At 41.7% G+C, this 21,532-nt stretch overlaps 1 protein-coding gene across 1 annotated transcript; it reads left to right on the forward strand.

Annotated features, from left to right (window-relative positions):
• The first annotated feature begins 2,430 nt into the window (after nucleotides 1-2,430).
• acox3 (acyl-CoA oxidase 3, pristanoyl) lies at nucleotides 2,431-20,515 on the forward strand. The gene is made up of 19 exons (XM_079215059.1): nucleotides 2,431-2,562; nucleotides 3,294-3,437; nucleotides 3,838-3,935; nucleotides 4,049-4,184; nucleotides 4,844-4,918; nucleotides 5,001-5,090; nucleotides 5,179-5,322; nucleotides 8,594-8,682; nucleotides 11,235-11,331; nucleotides 13,120-13,302; nucleotides 13,801-13,923; nucleotides 14,021-14,141; nucleotides 14,259-14,381; nucleotides 14,758-14,871; nucleotides 15,008-15,123; nucleotides 17,014-17,188; nucleotides 17,280-17,347; nucleotides 17,515-17,601; nucleotides 19,720-20,515. Exons 2-19 carry the CDS (start codon nucleotides 3,318-3,320, stop codon nucleotides 19,837-19,839), a joined length of 2,079 nt encoding a protein of 692 aa, XP_079071185.1. The 5' UTR covers nucleotides 2,431-2,562; nucleotides 3,294-3,317; the 3' UTR covers nucleotides 19,840-20,515.
• Nucleotides 20,516-21,532: the final 1,017 nt, after the last annotated feature.

Raw genomic sequence — 21,532 nt, forward strand, 5'->3', positions numbered from 1 at the left:
TCACATTTTGTTCAATTGTCTTAGGCAGTCTTAAATGATCTAGCTGCCCCCTGCACACACCCTGTTACATGAAGCTTTTTTACTCCATGTGTAAATAGTTCTTTATGTTGTTTAGGCTAATATAATTAAGTGTTTTGTTGTTGTATTTGTGTTCTAAAAAAACAATAAAAACCAACTCTTGTGGTGTAATAGTAACACATCCATCCATTGGGTGGAAGATTCCAGGTGCAAGACCTGGCAAGAGTGTGTTGGTTGTTTGTCAGATCACAAATATATATAGTGTAATCACTATACACTTGATGTTTGGCTTGTCGTTTGCATTATGTAGTAACATGATGTTTGATTTGTCTTCTCCTCTACCCAGTTTACGTTGGTTCTATTCACATTTCAGGTCTTTTGCTGATGCACTTGTGTACTTAAAGGAGGGTCGGATATTTATATCTAATATATCTCCACATTTTCCGGACGCAGTGTGCCTGTTTGCTCCGGGGAACTTTACAACCACAACTCGCACTATTGCGGCATATCAAATCTGGATCTTATCCTCAATACAGAATCATGTTCATTTCGTAAATTATGGTCCAGTTTAAAGAAAATAGACCATAAAGCGGAGTATGCTTTCGGGCGGGCCTACTGTGATTGACAGGTCGCTGCTGTTACCAGAGCCGTATACGCCATCTCTATGCCACTTCTCCGCATTCCAAATTTGGTCACCTCTGTTGATTGTTTGACAAAAAACTACATGGCGACGGTCGTAATCCAAGATGGTGACGACAAAATTGCCGAACTCGAGAAAGGGAGTGGTTCTCGAGAAAGCTACAAGCAGCAACACCACAGTCCAAGCAGCCAACCCTTTCTGAATAGGCATGTTTTGAACAGGCGGCGCAATATTTGGCCAAAGGAGGATTAAACAGAACACAATATAGCCCTTTGATCATTTCTTATGAAACAGAATATTTTAAGTATATTTGCTACATTTTAGGAAAACATGCTGGGCTGTCTCCACACACTTCCATAATCAAGTAGGCTATTCCTGTATGTGTTGTGACGGTGTCATATACAGAAAATTGACATGATTTGACTTAAACATTTGTGCAACTCACAATGCTCTGGTGTTAACATTGCACTAATACATATGGTTAGTTGCACAGCTTTTATTTCTATACAAGGCTACTTTCTTATGCTGATGAGTTTGGTCAGAAGTAATCCTGATTGTGAAGAAACTGGACCGGGAATGTGATACACGATGCTACTGCTTGTGGAAAATCACCTCAGACCTTCAGATTAAAAGCAGATACTTTGTAAGAGGTTTAAATGTAGGATTATGTGTTCAATTAGGTGTGGAGGAGAACATGAGGATGGGTGCTGCGACTGTGGAGGGAAACATAGCTGCATACTGGGGTTGTGAGGCGGAAGTCCAACGAATACGAGTGAAGGGAAACATATTTTATGCAGATGCATTTTGGCTGGTGAGGCAGGAGAAGCAGTCAGAGGAGCTCAGGAGCAAAGAGCAAATGAGAGTGGAGGCACAAAGGAATGATAGAATCAGGGTATGGGCAGAGAAGAAGAAGCTGGTGGCTTTCATAGCAGTGCTGATGAACGCAACTTCTGAGGATAAATCTGAAACTGAGAGGATCCAAATAATCTCTGAAGCAGCGGGCCATCGTTTTGATAAGATAGGATTGAAATAAGAGGAAGTAAGAGACAATCTTAGTTTGCAGGCAAGCCGAGAATCATGTATTGGTTGATAATAATAATAATTGTAATACTTAAACTGGAATGCAGGACGTTTGGATTGTAATTGGACAGGAGTTTATGAAATGTATATAGCAGGATGGAGAAAACCAGATGGTTGTGCATACAAGCATCATGGTTTAAACAACATTTTGACTTTGTAATGTATTGATATGGAGCAATTTAGACAAGGTACGAAATAAGGACGAGGACAAGGGATTCCCTATAGAGTACTGGGTATAAGGGAAGAAATGTATGTACCAAATTAGTATGTGGTAGTGGGAGTGCGGGTTGAAAGGACGTAATTGATGGTGGTGAATTATTATAATCCATGTTTGAGAATATAATTAGGCAAATTGTAAGAAATAGAAGGGCAAGATAGAGCAAGCATCGTATGGTGTGGGGACTTCAACGCACATAACACACTATAGATGAGTGGAAACACTGACAGCAATAGTCAAAGTCACAGAAGAACTGGAAGATTAAAGGAATTTAGGCTGCAGAAATGATGAAAGTTAAACAAGGACCAAGGAAAGGAGTCCGTACTTGACCTAACACTGGTTCATCTCATTAACTGGACCAATGGGGAAAGTTTAGTAGGCGGGACAACAAAAGGAACTGACTGAAGCCGGAAGAGGGCAGTAATGCAACCAATAGGATGGAAGCTGCCGTCAAAATTTCACCGAAGAAGAAGGAGCAGAAGAAGAAAAAAGAAAAAGAAGAGCCACCTCTGGCACACACAGGTTTACGAAACACATAAATGTTTTGACAGCTGTCGAAGAAGAGAGACGGAGATATTAACTGGGAAAGTTGACACAGAACCAGAAGGTAAGATTCAACGGAATGTCTTTTCCTCGTCTGCACATATTTTTAAAGCTGACAGTCCATCCCACTTTAACTGCTGCCACCGCGTAACGTGAACGTTTTCAGTGAATTTAAAGCTGAAACGTAACTCAATAGCTAACTCGCTGTATACGAAGACGTCAATTCTCCTTCCGCCGGAACATTAGCGCTTCAGCTAGCGTTACGTTCAGATGAACAGTGCGCACCGTGAGGTAAAGGACTGTGGCGGCCGCCACGGTAGTGAAGACGTTCAGACACACTGATCGGGTTTTGACGGACCAGTGGCGGCCGCTCCATCTCCAAGTGGAACAGACCGGGGTGCGCATGCGCAGGCAACCCTGCACAGAGGCGCAGCACAGAAGATTCGACTTTTGCCCTCAGCCCTGTATTGATCCTAGTTTAACTTAGCGTGCGTGTGTGTCAGTGAGATAGGGGCAATGTCTCACAACGTGGGCACTTACAACCACCTCTCTGACTGTGCATGTTTTACCCAGAATGCCTGCGTCTTAACTTAAACACACATTTATATTACTGAAGGTCTTGCATCTAAATGTTGTCACAGAGACCCTTTTACATATAGTGTAAAACCCCCACATTCTCAAACTAAATTGAAGTTAGTGAAATTGTTATAAACCAATTGCTCCCTCGATAACTTGTGTTGAACTAACGGATCTGAACACTGCCCTCATATGATTTATTCTCTTCTTTCTTCCCAGAGAGAGAGCAAAGTGCACGAGGCGATGGATCACAGCGTGGCTGACCTCCCCAATGGCCCGCTGGACTTCTACAGGAGAAAAGCTTCCTTCAACTGGAAGGACATGCTCCTCTTCATAGAGGGAGAGGACATCCTGGCATTCAAGGTAGCCGTCAGCATCAAATGCTCTCTGCATTTTTTTTTCTCATCAAGTTGAATAGTTATAAACAAAATTTGGGGGGGATTTATTTTTGAGGGGCGTTACGGTTATGTGGCATGCGCTGTCACCAAGGCGTTCCTGCCTCTGGTTTCAGTGTAGTGCATTAACTATGTGTAGTATTTAAAAAGACACTGCAACAGAACAACTTGTTTAGGTCATGGCAACAAAAATACTTGGTTCAGTTCAGAAAAAAATCTGTGTCTGGGTTTAAATAAGCATGTTTATTACGTAACTTAAGTTACGCACGTAAGCAACGCGCTGTTCCCGACAAGCACCACGACGAAGTCATCTGAATGTTCCTCCAAGTATCATATGCTGTCTATTTCTCACCTTCCCTGTGCTGCAGCGACACGTGTCCAATGCACTTGAGGGTGACCCTCTGTTTGCGCGTCAGCCCGGGGAAGATGTCCCTATCGCGAAAATGAGAGAGCTGACCTTCCTCAGGTATCGACTTACAGTAACATTTTACCACCTTTTACATCCTCCGTTATAACTATCGCATCCTTTTCTGTATAATCTACACAGAGAAAATAAAGCGTCTGATAAAACATCTGCAGGGTGAAGCAGCTCTTTCGCTACGACTTCCTGACACGAGACGAGGTGATGGCAAACCCCTGGAAGACTGTGGCTCTCAGTGATTGTTTGGGCATGTATGACTGGGCCATGTCGGCCAAGTACTTCCTCAACAAAGGGGTGAGTGTGCAAACTGAGAAATTGTCAGTCACAAGGTAGCCCCGCCCCAAAAGCATCCCCTGCTTTATGGTCTATTTGACATTAAATGGAGCATCATTTTTGAAATGAACATCATGCTGTATTGAAGAAGCCTTAAAACTAAAGACTGAGACTATAAACCTTTTACAATGTTTGCTCCGAGGAGTCACCCCCTGATGGCCGGTAAACCGAATGCAAGTTTAAGGCACTTCCTCATTAGCTTAACTTTTCAGAACCAGAGGTTGCCGCCTGACCTAAACCTGAACCAACCCGTATCCCTAACCCATCCGCTATCATTTTAACAGGAGGGAAACACCATTTGACGGATGAAGGAGATTTAAGTAGAGGGGAAGATGCCAACTAATCTATGTTAAAGTCTGCATAGCTATAGCGGATGTTCCATTGAGATGCATCATAATGTGTTCATACTCTGTTCAGTAAAAATGGGTTTTGGATAAAGTCGTTTGAAGATGTTTTCACAGCAACTCCAACCAAAACCACCTTTTTAAAGTGACTGAACCAATAATTTAATTTGTCCCACTCTAGTTTAATAGTGTGTAACAAGCATTACAGGCTCACGTGTCTGCTAGCATCGTCGTAGACATCCCAGTCAAAAATGCTAAAAACAAGTTCTGTTTCAGATGTTCGGAGCGACTATTGCCAACGCAGGATCGAATAGACACAGCAAGTATGTTGAAAATACTGAAAACATGACGGTAAGAGTTCGGCACAGCTTTACTACGCTAATTCTTACTCGGGTGACATTCATCATCATCATCACCACATATCTCTTCGTAGACGTACGGTTGCTTTGCGCTGACCGAGCTGAGCCACGGCAGCAACACCAGAGCCATGAGGACCACGGCAACGTATGACCCGGCAACCCAGGTGAACACACACACACACACACACACACACTTCTAAATGGCCGGCTACATCCCCGGTTGCAGACGAGCTTTAACTTTCTCCTCCGCAGGAGTTTGTGATCAACTCTCCGGACTTTGAGGCCGCCAAGTTCTGGGTGGGGAACCTAGGCAAGACCGCGACCCACGCCATGGTGTTCGCTCAGCTCTACACACCTGACCAAGTGTGCCACGGCCTGCACTCCTTCATTGTGCAGGTTAGACTCTGACCTTCGACTCCTTCACCAATTTACAGCTGGCCATTATCAGAATTGTTGTATCTGATGTGACGCCACACAGCTGCATATCAGAAGACGCAATTTTACCAAAGTTTACGAATGCAGTGTGACGATGAAGAAATACAAAGTCCTTCAGAAGTAGTCCAGAGAAGTTGATCATCTCTGGACTCGTTCGATAAAGAGATCACTAAAAGCAGGTGATGTGTTTTAAAGTAATGAAGTGAAAGCAGTTGAAACAACGTTTGATGTTATAACAAGTTTTAAGCCGAGTTGCAATTACTGATACAGTTTAAGAGCTACTGTGATACTAAGACCTGGCTAAAAGAACATTTTGTTGCCATTTTTTTATTTTATTTTTACAGATTTTAAATCAATGGCTTCTAAGTCGCCATGAAATGGCACTCGTATGTGTGCGACAGTCTTTGAATCATGTTTTTCCACATAGACGATGACGGACAGGAAAATAAATTATTCAGCTGTTACTTAACAGTCCAGACACATTCAAGGCTCCATCCTGGGTCCCCTCCTCTTCTCTCTGTACACCAACTCTCTCTCTCTCCCTTCCAACATTACCGCAACAACACGTTCCTGTAGGTTCATGCTGTACAACATCAGGAGAATACGTCCCCTTCTCACTCAGAAGGCGGCACAGGTTCTCGTACAGGCTCTGATCATCTCATGCCTTGACGGTGTAACTCCCTCCTGGCAGTCCGACCTCTGCAGCTCATCCAGAATGCAGCAGCTCGACTGGTCTTTAACCTAAATTCACCCACACGACCCCGCTCCTCTGCGCCCTTCACTGGTTACCAGTGACTGCCCGCATCCGCTTCAAAACATTGGTACTTGCGTACCGTGCTGCGAACACATCGGGTCCAATCTACATCCAGGACATGGTCAGAATCAGAAACTGTTTATTTGCCAGGAATGGTTGCACAAACGAGGAATGTTTCTAGGCGGAAGGTGCAAACATTAGACATGAGATGTTGGACGAGACAAACAACAATCAACCACAACAACAGTGCAATGATATTAAATCAAGTATAAGATAAAGTGCTCAGACAAACAGATAACGTTAATGTAAGTTTATGTTAAAGTGACACGTGTGTTTAAGTTCAAGTGTATGTTAAGTGTCATGACTGTTTAAATATGAAGTGTGCAGTGGAGTGGCCGGTAAGAAGAAAGAAGAGGAAAGAAAAGAAAGAAAAAATTGTCAGAAAAACCGTACACTCCAGCTCGTTCGCTTCGCTCGGCTCGGCTTCTGCCAATCGGCTTGTAGCTCCGTCACTGCGAGTTAAACACTCAACAAAGTCACGACTGTTTTCTGTCCTGGCTCCTCAATGGTGGAATGAGCTCCCCATTGACATCAGGACAGCAGAAAGTCTCTACATCTTCCGCCGCAAACACATCTTTTCCGACTATACCTTGAGTAAAACAAATAAAAATTAGGACTTAGGCACTTACTTATAGCACTTTGTAGTTTGGCTTTCTTGAAGAAATTGTACTTTATTGATTGTTGTTGTTCTGAGTTTGCACTCTCATGGTTGAATGCACCTATTGTAAGTCGCTTTGGATAAAAGCGTCAGCTAAATGAAATGTAATGTAATGAAACTCACTTTAGGATCGTCTCTCCCCGGGGATATGCATGAACATTTATGCTTTGTAAGAGTGGCATTCAAATATTTAAAGAGTTCTGTTCATTGTAGCTCCCTAAAGTGCAATTTATAAGCACATCCACCATTAAAATGTCAGGCTAATGCTCTTCTTCAGACCCATGCTTTCAACAATCCTAGAAGAATTAAAAGGATTTGTAATGCAACCCGCAACATCAGGGGTGTCCAAACCTTTTTCACCGAGGGCCACAAACGGAAAAATAATGAATAATGAATTCATTATTCATTAATAATTAATCATATATATATATATATATATATATATATATATACACACACACACACACACACACACACACACACACACACACACACACACACACACACACACACACTTTAATATGCTTAAAGAAAAAAACATCCAACAACACAACTTTCCATGGGTTTTCATTTATTTGGTGACAAAAAGGCTCATTCTCAAATCAGCAGCCTGAGAGCTTCTCAGTCAGGATGGTCATTTTGGTTCTCAGTCGGCCTTTGTTCAGAGTCAACAGAGAAAATGTTTGCGCACATGTGTATGTTTAGCTGAACAGACTCATTTATTTAGCATGGCATCGCATCAGAGAAAACTTGGTCTTTTCCAAGCCTTGGTAGAAGTCAGGTAGGGAGAGAATCTGATGATGATTCTTCAGAGAATCATCACACTGCATCTCCATAAGTTCTAATTGCAGACTCTCTTCCACTTCTTCTGTATCCATCAGGAAGGGATCGAGAACAGCTTGATTTATTTCTCAATGCAGAAAAATCTTGGAACCGCTGACTGAATACTGTCATGAGATTTGATGGCAGACACATATTTCCCCATTTTAGCAGGAGCCGCGACTGAGCAGCGCACCTCACGTTGTTGAAATCCGGCATCTTTTCGGGCACATTATTCCTGCGATTTTTGTGCGGCTCTGTGTTATGACGTCGCTGTCTGAGAAGGTTTCCTGTGTCGCGCTGTGAGCTGAGCGACCTCGTAGCTGCTCGTGTGACATTTTCAGGCTAGCTGCCATTTGCTTGACTTTCTCTCCATTATATTTTTAGAATCTGCTGCGGGCCAATAAAAAATGGAGAAAATGGTTCTCTGTCAGCCAGGAGTGTCCAAACTACGCGGGCCATAGTTTGGACACTCCTGGCTTACCCCAAACATTACTCCTTCCTCTGTTTCCCAGGTCACGCCCCCTCTCATCGGTTTTCCTGGAGGAAAAAAAACCTCACCAGTGTTAACTACGTGAGATCATGCGTAGCACGCAAGTGAAAGTATGGTGACATACTAAAAGTAGGGCTGAGATGTCGGGACAGTGACGAATGCAAACATAGATGCCTTTGTTTTGATTATGCATGAAAGAAAAAGTTCACTTTTTAAGAGACGGTAAGTAAGCAAGCTGCAGTTTAATTATGGAAAGCAATGGAAGTTCCTACAGAACGTTAGGTCATAACTGAGTGCACAAAACACGACAATGTGGACTCTGAACAAGCATAAAACTGAACAAGAATGCCTTTTAAATAAGTAATAGTTAACAGTGTTAAATGTGGACCAGAGATGATGCACATTGGTCTTTTTAAATAATTTACTCAGTGTTGTTTTTGTGCTGCAGGTGAGAGATACAAAGACCCTGCTCGCTCTGCCTGGTGTGCTGGTTGGAGACATGGGCAAGAAGCTGGGCCAGAACGGACTGGACAACGGGTAGGTGGCAGCCGAGGAAGACATCGGGGGCTCACGCAAGAACCTCTGGCAGGAACGCAGTCCTACTTAAGTGGCTTGTACGAGGGATATTAATCCTGCTTGACTCGTCTCTATATAGCCTGACATATATACTGGCTGTCTGTTTAATGTAGCCGATATGCTATGTCTAAGGGAGCACAAGGAGTAACATGACACATGTACCCAAAACCTTTGAAAAAATGGAACCAAAAAGAGAAACTTTAAAAGTATCTATTGACGGAAAGATAATTATCAGTAATAAACCAACTACAATCGCCGAAGTCGAAGCGAAAGACGTCAGATTGGCCAAGGCCAGAATAATAAATAAAACCCCACACTAACTGGGTCTACCGAAACAAACAGAAAAACAACACTGAACTACCGTACTCGCCAGAAAACAGCAATCGCAGAGTAAAAGGGTGCTATGAAAATTAGCTCACCACTACAGCAGCCAATAAACAGCTGAGCAGGTCGTCGTCCTTCAATCAGAGGATATTCAGTTCCATCCTCGGCTCCACTAGTCCATGTCGAAGTGTCCTTGGGCGAGACACTTAACCACAAAATTGCCCTAAACGGGCTGTTCCTGCAGTGTGTGAATGATTGAATAGTCCTGAGGGCACAACACATAGTTGTATGTTCGGTCTCATCCAACTGAACTCCTGTTTCCAGGATAATTGACATGCTGGCCTCCACTTCAGCTGATGAACTTGATCTTTTCCTGCCGCCGTTTAGTTTATTTACATTTAAAACCAACAAATAAGACGGCTCACTCCTTGCTTACTTCCATCATCAGCTCTGGAAAAAAAGAAGTTTAGTTCTGGCAGTGAGCTGCTAGATTTATGAGCCCAACATGCTATATTTTATTTAATCCTTATTGTTGAGTCCTGAGGATTTTTTTGTTAACTTATTCTTTTACTCTGTAAATGAGGTATCTACCTCAATGTGTTGCCAGGTTAAATTAAAAGTTAAATAAATGAAGGCCGGCCCGACTTGATCTGTATTTCACAAGTTTTTATACATAGGTAGAAAGACAAAGAGACTCACGCGGCCATCTTGAAACAGGACTTAGAGGCAGATCACACCAGACGCGACTCTCAAAAACTCGTCACTCCTATGGGCCTTTCATGCGTGCTTTTTAAATCCACGCTTTGCGTTTTTCTAGCGTTTTTTTCGGCACGCCTAAAAATTTAAGTATTCTCAACTTTTAAGGGCCTTGCGCGGAGTTGCACAGCTCATCAATGTCAGTGTGTATCGCCCGGTTGCGCACGCAGACCTGCTCCACCGGGCCTGCTCAAACGCGTTTTTGCCACGGCGTTTCAGAGGCGACTGTACTTTTAAAAGTCGCGTCCGGTGTGATCGGCCCCTTACACGTTATGTTATACTTCAAACTGCTTTGGTTTTATCAGCCTAATCACACCCTCAGCATCCACTGGTCGTGTAAAGCAGCGTCATGTGTGTGCCAGTACCTCAGTAAGCAGCTAGATGGAGCTGCAGTCATAGTTTATAGAGGAACATCTGACCCACATGCAGAAAGGCGGTTTCCTACAATATATCGTCCTCAAACCAGCTGTGTTATACACGTTGGGGAAGGAATGTATCCAATTAAAACATTTACTCAGTCAAGCTTCTTGAGTAGTTAAAAATCACTAGTTTCTATAGTTTAATCACAGTAAATAGGGCTGGTCTTGAACCTCAATACTTTATTATTATTATTATTATTATTATTATTGTCAGTCTTTGATTTATTTGATTTTTATCTTTGCATTAGTAGTTTGATATGATTTTAACGTCTTCTGTTGTAATTCTATTCTTGGATTGTTTTGTGTAAAACACAAACATCGAATATTGCGATAGAAATACTAATTATTATTATTATTAAATATTGGTCAATGCTGATAATGGTCAGTTACCTGTAAAGTCACCTTTTTTACTTTTAATGTAATTAAAGATTCATCATGAAACATGAAATGCTTTTTTAAATCTGTATAATATGTAGTGTGCATGAGGGCTTAGTCCACTGATGCATAGACACAGAAAGTGGATGATGAATTTTGTCATGTTTGAGGTAAAACAGTTAGTTTCAGCTTCTGTCAAGGTCAATTGAGGATGAAATTATAACTATAAAGAAGGAAAAACTTTGCTCTCTTTTATGTCCTTCCTCTCTGGCTATCTTACGTTTTGGATAGGTGTCCTGTTGCATGCCAGAGTTTTGATCCAATACCGCACAGTAGTGGAATTAGCAAAGTACCGACACACCTCAAGGTTCAATGTTAATTTACTGGCATTCTTCTATTTTACCGATATTACTGATGCTTGGTAGATGGTTACCGATTATATTCTGGGCGCTTTTAATCCCCGGCTGTCTACCTGCCATCCTGGCTGTACACAAATGCAAATTCTGCATGTGATTGTGAACTTGGCAAGGAAATGTTGCCTTTTTATAAGGAACACTATCATTTCTAAGCATGTCCTGCTTTAGTGGTCCGCACATATCGTCAGTGTAACCAAAGACCATTCCGTCTTTTTCTCTTAAGGTTCGCTTTGTTTCATAATGTGAGGATCCCTCGGGAGAATCTGCTGAACAAGACTGGAGATGTTACTCCCGATGGCTGCTACGTTACTCCATTCAAGGTTAGTAGGATTCCACTGGTGGCCAAAGAAAGCACTCGATAGGCAGAAGATGACCGTCAACTGTGGGAAACTGATCTACTCAGATTAACTTCTTAACTTCTACACATAGCCTACTCTAACAATAAAGATGATTTAAATCATTTCTGTTTTTCCTTCTGTCACAGTAATGTTAATGAGCAAGTTTAGCTATGGTGTAACAAAACACAGAGCTTGCATTGCATATTTGAAATAGTTTAAGACATTTATATGAATACAGTGCCCAGAATCCACCAGTCGTGTAGCCCATGCTGTTCAGGATTTAATTTTCGGGGGTCTTAATGATGCAAGATAGAAACAGCAGCCAGTGTTGCTATACTATATTGGAAATATATCATACCGTAGAGATGCAATATAGTCCTATAATGTGTTCATAGTTTAGATGCATTTGGGTTTACTTGAGTCATGTGAATGTCACTAGGTTGGCTCTAGGACTCGTGCTTTCAGATGGTACTTTGGATGGCAGCAGTATATTTCACTTGCAGGCTGTATGAAAGTTGAAACGGGTCTCAAATGTGCTTTTCATCCGATTTAATAACGATGTGTGATAAAAATCTCAGACTGGTTAAGAAGTGGACAAGTCATCGTATTGTCTTCCATTGGTTTGTGGAAAACGGTTTTGAAGCCTCACATTTTGTCCGTCGCCATCTTTGTGTTTTGCAAAAGAAGACGAACGGCCGAGCAGCAACCATAATGCATCTGGCTCCTGAACCCATTCCTATCCCCTAAATTCCACTGGACTAACTTGATGTCAGAAAGTTTCCCAAAAAAACTTGTTTGTGTCCCAAAATATTTGTAAATGACCTATTCATGGAATTGAAATGTGGTCCATAACAGATAATGTTCTTTCAGGCTCACTTGGTTCAGTGGCTTGGCTCCACCTCAATAGTTGTTCCTTTAAATAATGTTCCTTAGAGCCGATAGACCCTTGGAGGATCTACAGAGTGAGCAATTGAGGAGCAGGTCCTTAGATGGAGGGGGGGAGGAGGGTACAACCTTCAAGCTTTTTATAATATTATATTATAATTATAATAATATATTAGTTATTATAATAATATTAAAATAACTAAATAGAAATAGCCACTCTACTTGTCGATGATCTTATTTACTTATAAAGATCATATAGAAGGATCGGTATTAAATGGATACCGTTTCATAACCAGTTCAAAGTTCCTCACAATAAACCGGTGCCGTTGTTCTTGTCATGTATTTATAATCCAACAAGTTTGCAAGAGATGTCCGATCATGCGCAGAAGCAAAGTCTTGATTGGTTCTCTCGCTCCACATGAAAGCCTCTTCTGTCAGATGGCGTAACCCTTTACAACACAGCCGTGCCAGCATTTTTCTTTTAATGTTTTCGAGTACTTGAGGTGGGCAATTGGTTGTAGAGATGATCTTGAATGCTTCCGTTCTCACACGAGCACATGCAGGGAATGTTCTGGAACATGTCAGGGATTGACTGCATCTTGGGTCTTGAACGGAACGTCCCACCAGGCTGAATGAGCAAAGACAACATCCGCGTGGAACACCTGGATATGGACATGTTGTGGGACAGGGGACAGAGCAAGAGTCACTGGTGAAACCCTGAGCTGTTCTTGAGGAGATTTTCTGGACACGTTTCCTATTTTCTTAGGTCTTAAGCAGCTTTCCATAATCTTGTAGGATTGTGATAAAACCAAGAGAAATTGTAAATATATAACTTTTCTTCTGTTATTCCTCATGTCTCTACACGTTGTCTCTCCTCTCCTTCAGGACCCCAACAAGCGTTTCGGGGAGTCTCTTGGTGCCCTGTCTGGGGGAAGAGTGTCCATCACCAGGATGGCTCTGGTGAACCTGAAGCTGGCTTTGATTGTCGCCATTCGCTTTTCAGCCACCAGGAGACAGTTTGGACCCAGAAACACAGAGGAGATTCCTGTTCTTGAGTACCAGTTACAGGTCAGGATGCAAGAGAGTGGATTTGGAATCAAATATACTTTATCAGAGTTGAAAGTAAGGCTGTGCGGTGTATATACCGGTTTCAAATTTCCATACAGTATGAATTTTTCATATAGCTGTAACAACTGTTGTCGCTCTTTAACAGGCGACAACATTTATTTTTCACCACTGAGGGTGCATCGGTCGGAGCTACTTACGTGTCATTGTTATAACTTTAGTCATTATTAAAACTTTATAACAACAATAACCCACTACTAATGCTCTTTACCCGGGTAAAACATCACGACACAACAGTTTGTGACACATAAACAATTTGTAACACTAATAATTGTACATTTATAAAATTATACCGCCGAACTGCATGCTGGGTACAGCTCGCCCACTTTCACACCAAGAAGAAAGTCCGTCGCAGGAAGAGACAGACCCTTCCCTTGTCAAAGTTACAGAAGGTATCTAAAACTACGTTACTTAAGTACTCACAATTTTTTTTCTCTCCAGCAATGGCGTCTGATCCCGTACCTGGCAGCAGCATATGCTCTGGAACACTTCTCCAAATCCATCTTCATGAACTTCGCTGAGTTCCAGCTTGGACAGATGATGAGGGACAAGAGTGGCAGACAAGTGAGTTAAGATGAGGTGCAATATGCGTGTCCATATCCGGAGCTATCCTTCTGTATGAACTATAGTCTCATGTGTCTGCTTATGTGTGTGTTTGCAGGCAGAGATGGGCAGAGAGATCCATGCCATAGGCTGCTCCAGTAAACCACTGGGCTCGTGGACCGCTCAGAGGGGGATCCAGGAGTGCAGGGAGGCGTGCGGTGGACACGGATACCTGGCCAGTAAGTCACACACACACACACACACACACACACACACACACACACACACACACACACACACACACACACACACACACTCACACACTCGGAGACCTAAATACCGTCTCTCTCTTTCAGTGAACCGGCTGGGTGATCTGCGTAATGACAACGATCCAAACTGCACATACGAGGGAGACAACAATGTGTTGCTGCAACAGACCAGCAACTACCTGCTCAGCTGGCTCCACGCTAAACAGAGCGGTCAGTTCGGTAGACATTGATGGATTATAACAAGCTTTTATTGTTGTCAGTTGGTGAGAGGTAGAGCTGTAGCTGCCATCTAAAGGGTTGTTCAAGGGTTGATTGGCGATCACTTATTGATGATTGATTGATTATCTTCCACTGCGATGCTGGTGCTTATTATATTTTACATTGCAGACAGTGATTCTGGACAATTTCTTAAAAACACTAAAGTCACAATAATACATGCAGCAGGATATCAGCAGCTCTTGTGTTCTTCACGGTATAATTACTGTTTTCTCCCATTTTGGTACTCTTGTCTGTTCTCAAACTGGTGGCCTGCCACAGTTTTGTGATTGATGTCTTAAATCTCAGCTGCTGTGTCGTCTGCTTTTAGACGGCGTGCGCATTGAGTCTCCTTTTCACTCTGTGGATTTCCTGGATGATTTCCACAAGATCCTGGAAACCAAGTTCACAGCAAGAACAATGGAGGAATGCATGGACTCTGCAGGTACTCCTAGGATTCAGAACCCAACAGGGTTTCTAAATATACCTCAACCAGTTATCTAAATATTGCAGATATATGATTTCTACAGTAGTTTCTCAGTTTAACCTATTAAATATACTTTTTTGTATTGTCACATCAGTGCCACTGGCAGCTTATAAGTGGCTAGTGTGTTTTCTGCTGGAAGAGAGCCGGAGCAGACTTGAACAGCAGAGGGCCTCGGGGAAGGAGGATTTTGAAGCCCGCAACAGCAGCCAGGTAAGACGCACACACTTTCCTTCTTCCTTTGGGCCATCCATCATGTCCGATGATGACTCCCAATTGAGTTTGTGAGGAGTCCTTGATGGCTGTAGAGTTTCACACGCTGTCTTCTCCCCTAAGTATTGACATCAAGCTGTGATGAAATGTTAGATATATACACAACCTTTTGGATCATTTGTTATTTTTTTTTTTTTATATATATATCCCATCTGTATTTATTCATTTCCACTGTTCTTTCAAATGAGATAGTTATCAGGAATTATGAGAAGATAGACATAATGTTTCAGGCCAGCTGATCACAAACAGAATAAATGGTGTTCAGCTAAATGAGTGTTGGCTGCCTTCATCTGGTTTGCATTATTATGTCACAAATTAATAAGATGCAGACTGGAGGTCACAGTGTCAAACAGGGCGAGCGTTGTAGTTCTTGGAAATGTGTGTCACTGGATTCAGTCATAGAATTTATTTGTTTTTGTTAGCATTAATGTGATACGCTCACATGTTTTAATGTTCATTGTAGAAATGTAACAGTGTCTGCTTGCATGTGCAGTTTTGCCAAGTCGGTAAAGTTTCATGTACAGTGTGATTCAATTTGTACTAAATTATGTATTTCCCATTGCTATCCAATTTTTAAAACACTTGGTTGCCGTCAAATAATGTAAGACGGGTCCGGTCATGTCGTGTCCTTCACAGCGCAAATACCAGCAATTTGTAGTATAATCATATTATAATCACTCATTCTTTTACATTAAAAGGCAAAAGACCCCCCCCCCCCAAAAAAAATCCAATATGTACTCTAATATATTCAGCAGATTAAAAAGCAGCTATACACGGTTTTGTTTGACTATTGCTTACCCTAAAAAGTAGCTAATTGGAGCTATTTGTGTGACCACAGTAAGAGCAGCTATCGTGCATTTATGCTCCCAAGTTGGAATACCAGAAGTTTTCCTGTTTTGGAATTCTGGCGACTTTGCGTGATTGCAGCCTCAGAACCAAGACAGGAAGCAGAGGGAGGAGAGGAGCCGTTAGCTTACATGCTAAAGCTATTTTTACCAAAGTCCTGACGCCACATCCACGTTAGCTGCTGTTCCACTAGCTTCTGTAACTCAGTGCAATCTCTCCTAGAGAACTGTTTCTCTTATCCATGATATTTACCGTCGTTATCTTCTGATTCTGTCTTTCCAATGTTTTCAGTGTAAACTAAACTGTAAAAAAAAAAAACGCCTTTCACCCATTCTAGCGTGCCATTAGAGCAGTTTTTCTGGCTGGTGTTGTTTATCCCAGGAGGCAACCTCTAGTTGTGAAAAGTGTAGTCAATACAGAAGTGACTTAAACCTGCATTCTTTCTAATTGGCCACCAAGGGGCGACTCCACTGGTTGCAAAAAGAAGTCTTTGAGAAAATGACTCTACTTCTCTCTCGCTCTAGGATTTATTACCTCAGTAAACATTGTAAACATGAATGTATGTCTCAATCTCTAGGTTCAAGTCTTCTTCAATACAGCAAGATGTTAATTTAGTAAATGATGGTCCATTTAGAGTCAAATAAAGCAGAGTATGCTTTAGGGTGGGGACATTTGATTGGCAGGTCTCTACCAGAGCCGTTTGCAGCATCTCTACGTCACTCCTCCACAGTCCAAATATGGTCACTTCCGTTCACTGGTTGCAAAAAACAAGATGGCCACGACCAAATTGGAATATCAGGAGGCCACGTGCACGTCTTATATACAGTCTATGATTTATCCCACAAAGATCTTGGGCTCATGAAATATGATATATGGTTTCTGAAAGCAGAAATAAAGTGTGTGTGTGTGTGTGTGTGTGTGTGTGTGTGTGTGTGTGTGTGTGTGTGTGTGTGTGTGTGTGTGTGTGTGTGTGTGTGTGTTTAGGTTTACTACTGCCGTTCCCTGGCCATCGCCTACATAGAGCTCAACTGCCTCCAGAGGTTTCATGATCAGGCCACTGATGAGGACACACCACCTGGTCTCAGACCTGTACTGAGCAAGCTGTGCGCCCTGTATGGGCTCTGGAGCCTGAGCAGCCACATGGTCACACTTTACCAGGGTGCGTACTGTACTCTACACACTGCGTGCATCCATCTAGATGACGCATTGCATTGTATTGGTATTTGTAACGCAGTCTTGTTCCCGTCCAGGTGAGTACTTGAGTGGAAGGAAGCCCACAGAGTTGGTCCAGATGGCCATTCTCACGCTCTGCTCCCAGGTACAGAAACACTCATCCTCTTCTACTATTTTACAGTGTGTGTTCTTGTGTCAGCTTCTCTACTTCCTACCTGTCTTTTTAAAGTCATAGCTCTGGAAGATTCTGCTCCTCCACCAGACTTTTAGCTCAACCTAAAGTGCTCTGTGTGTCTTCCCGTCCTCCTCCAGCTGAAGGATGATGCCGTAACATTGGTGGATGTTTTTGCACCTTCGGATTTTATTCTCAACTCGCCCATAGGCAATGCTGATGGACAGGTAAAGACATACACACACATTGAGTCTAATTATACCTCAGTATTTAAAGTCACAAGCATAAATACTGCGAGAATTGTCACACCAAGACATTTTAAAAGAGCTTTAGCAGGTGAGAGGGTGCCTGCTCTTTTTATTAGATCAGAGACGGCATTGCGGCATTTGGTGATCGGATGCTGTTAAACTTGTCAATCTAAAAAATATGTATTTATTTTCCTCTTCACATTTCTCCATTTGTAAGATTAATGTTATAGAGGTAGATAATCAGCTGTTAACAACACCCACCACAGACTCATTGTCCCCCCATGCTGACCTCCTCTGGGACAGTCCGTCAGGTTTAGTCACATTACTGGAAGACGACTGCAGAGCTTTGGCTGCCGTCTCTCCCTCTTCCAGGAAAACACATCCAGCGATGACTCTGCTCATGAATTGTCTCTGACGGTTGTTGACAGTGACCTTCTCTGCACTGCCGTGCTCATAAAAAAGACTCAACTACGGTTTGTTTTCTCTGGGAAATGAAGACTCACGGTGTATTCTGTTACTGCGCCTCAGGCCTGGTCAAGTTTATTTTTACAGAGAAATTGGTTTTGAGATGTTGCATCTGTAATATTTGGCATGTTTGTGAGAGTTTATAGTTTAAAACCACTGACTTCCTTTCTGTCTCTGATGTATTACTTTCTACTTTATCTTCCTTGGCATGTCTCTCTGAGGCTGTATTTTATGGATCAGTCATATGAAGCAATACATGAAGAAATGGAGGTGACTAATAACCAGAACTACAAAGAAAGAAAATTACTAGGAAACAGAAGATTTAACTTTCTCTTTTTGAATGATTGAAAACCTTTTAACAGTTTCCATTGGGGGGGGGGGGGAAACTATGAAACTATGAAACTATGATTATTTTTAACGACAATATCAGCTGTTCGCAGCCGGTGGGCAACAGTCATGCGTGGCTAAATAACGGAGCTAGCAGCTAGCGTACAGAGGTGGCATTGAGTTGCATCATGAGGAGTTCAAGCTTTGTTCAGTCAAAATGAGCATTGGGGCGAAAGTAAATTAAACCATTATCATGGTCAAATGTAGTTTTTGGCGAAAAATACTGAAGTTGTTTGTAAGAAATGTTTTCACAGTAATATAAAATAGATAGTGAGGGAATTATGACTTGTTTATCTAAACTGACTAATAACTATCTAATACAAGTAGATGGATAATAATTTACATCGTTGTTACTCTGTTTGTGTAACCTGGCGACTGTAATCCCTCCCGCCCTTCACCCATTAGTCAAAAATAATTCTCAGACACGGAGCGCTACCAAAGGGGCAAAGGAATTAGACGTCATAGCAGTCGTATGTGGCTATTATATCACGGCTATTTTATTTTAAAAGAGTTAACAGAAACCAACAGTTAATATGACGCCTCTGGGTATCTGAGGCCTTATATTAGTGGCAGGCTTAATAAAACCGATTGCTTTGTATATGAATAATGATGAATCTTAATTAAGTCTAGTCGCTTCCAAACAAAATAAGAGGAAATCCAATTACACAGTCCAGCTCCTGACCCTGCTTATGTGTCGTGTCTCCCTGTAAACCAATAACAACAACCCTGCTGTGAATCTCCAGATTAATTGAAATGTAACCACACAAACAAACATCCTGTTCAGCTGCGGTCGTGTACAAATAACATAGAGAGGCTCCAAGCCTCAATTCATCCAAACTGTTTGGGTTGTTTGTCTGAGATCGGGAAGAGATGTGACATTTGGAAAAGGCTAGTGGTGTTTACAGTATCCTCCAGATGACAGCTTTGCCTCTTCTTGTGTTTGGTACGGATCCAAAAGGCGCTTTGATTGCATGTCTGGTTAGACAGGAAGTGATGATGGTGGCTCAGATTATACAGGGAGGGAACTCTATTCTATCAAAACATGGCACGAAGACGATGTCCACCCACAATACAATCCTCTTTTTATTGTGTTCTACAATATTCATCAATCATGTTAAAAAGGTGGATTAGGAAAATGGTTCCAGTTCCAGTAATTTCTTTTTTGCTGGGATGTTTGGATTAGGAACTTTTTATGAGAGATCTAAATAAATAAAACCCTCCTCCCCTTGTTTCTCTCTTACATAGCTCTACAAGAACCTGTGGGCGACAGTAATGCAGGGCAGCCAGGTGCTGGAGCGGCCTTCCTGGTGGAAAGAGTTCTCCTCCGACAAGCCAGTGGTCGGATGCCTCCGTCCCAAACTCTAGAATCCACTCTGGCCTACAGCCCTGGACTACAGCCCTGGACTACAGCCCTGGACTACAGCCCTGGACTACATGTCTGGAAAGTCTCAAGTGGAAAATGTGTGTGGCCTTAAATAATTCCAATTTTTTTAAATGTACTTTTGCCAAAAGAACCTCGTGATGATTATTCTTGGTTGGGGTTCACCATCATGGATTAGTTTTTTCACCAGATAAATTCCTGATTTAACTTTAAATCATGTTGTACAAAACTTTGAATTAATAATAAAATAAACTTTTTAAGAGAAAATAATTAAGTTCCTCAAAGAAATTTAAGGGACCGACTTGTATGAGCTACTAAACAAATTATGACAAAAGAATGCCAATAAGACATTTTCAAATTAAAATCAATTGACACATTGTTTAGTCAGTACAATGGAAAATGGACAACGTTATGGCCATACTTCATGGATATAATGATTTGTGTGTCACAGAAAGACACAATCTGTTTTATTAGACATAAACTCTGATTATTGCAATAATTACTTTGGCACATTTTTGTCCTTAACACAGCAATAATGCCATTCCTAAGAAATATATTATTTTTGTAGTTTTATTTCATATGGGATGAAATATGTAATAATGAATCGGAAAATTGTGTTCATCTGTAGATGCATAATCAACGTTTTGATATTTAACACTATGTAAATTAAATATGTTTAATAACACGACTGATGGGTTCTATTAAGTATTTGTTGTCCTCCTGGGAAACCTGGGCGCTATTCTCCGTACCTGGCTTACTGAGTTAGCCGGATAACTTTCAAGATAAGATTACACAGGTCAGGCTTTTCGGTTCCACGAAGCAAGTTTGGCAAAATCACCATAGCAACACATCCAAAAACTTGAACCTGCTCCAGCACAGGCTTACTGAAATTCAATTGATAAGCTGGCCACTCCCACCGGACAAAAAAGGTAGCTCCCTTCCTCATTGATGAAGGAGCGATATTAGTAATATTAGTTTTATAGGGAGAGAGTTCTTCCAGATTTGTTCTCACATCATGATGACTTCCTGAACGAGCGCTATTGATTCTGCCGACAAGGAATCATTTATTTACGAGACCTTCTCGAGCCGTAAATTGAACACCACACGCCGCAGCCGAGCATTGACCGCCTCACAGACTGTATGCAGCCTTGCGTTTTTTTGCGAGTGGTACATTTTTGCACAGTGTCGGCGATGCGGAGAACATCGGGAAAGCCGCTGCATTCGCTCATAATTATGACAGTGTTATTAGTACACCATACATATCATTATGGTAGAACATGATAAGAATAAAGAGAATCACACACAATTTCTTTTCACTGCTTCAATTGATTGAATTTCTGATTATGAATAATACATACATACTGATCCGCCCATACACATTCAAACTCCTAGTTATATGGTAAGATACTCATACATGTATACACATATATAGTACATGATACATACGTGCATAAAGTACATATATCCTCATACGTATCTATTAATTCATATCAATTAGATACTCGTTGGCTTTGTTTTTATCTACTTATTCTGAAAGAGTTTAGATCATTATTTTCGATGATGCATTCCATGAAGCCTATTGCTAGCAGGCACATTTAAATAAATATAAATCTGATTGATCGGGGTGATGACGCTCTTGAAATTAGCCTTGGACGGGCACGCGCAATTATCCTGATG

This window comes from Taurulus bubalis, assembly GCF_910589615.1.
Source record: "Taurulus bubalis genome assembly, chromosome: 3".
Lineage (NCBI taxonomy): Eukaryota > Metazoa > Chordata > Actinopteri > Perciformes > Cottidae > Taurulus > Taurulus bubalis.

Bases quoted from the DNA above. Each gene is read 5' to 3' on its own strand.
- acox3 (XM_079215059.1), top strand. From the start codon at position 3,318: ATGGATCACAGCGTGGCTGACCTCCCCAATGGCCCGCTGGACTTCTAC. The intron at 5,091-5,178 runs GTGAACACACAC...TCTCCTCCGCAG, and splicing joins CGTATGACCCGGCAACCCAG to GAGTTTGTGATCAACTCTCC. The intron at 5,323-8,593 runs GTTAGACTCTGA...TTTGTGCTGCAG, and splicing joins TGCACTCCTTCATTGTGCAG to GTGAGAGATACAAAGACCCT.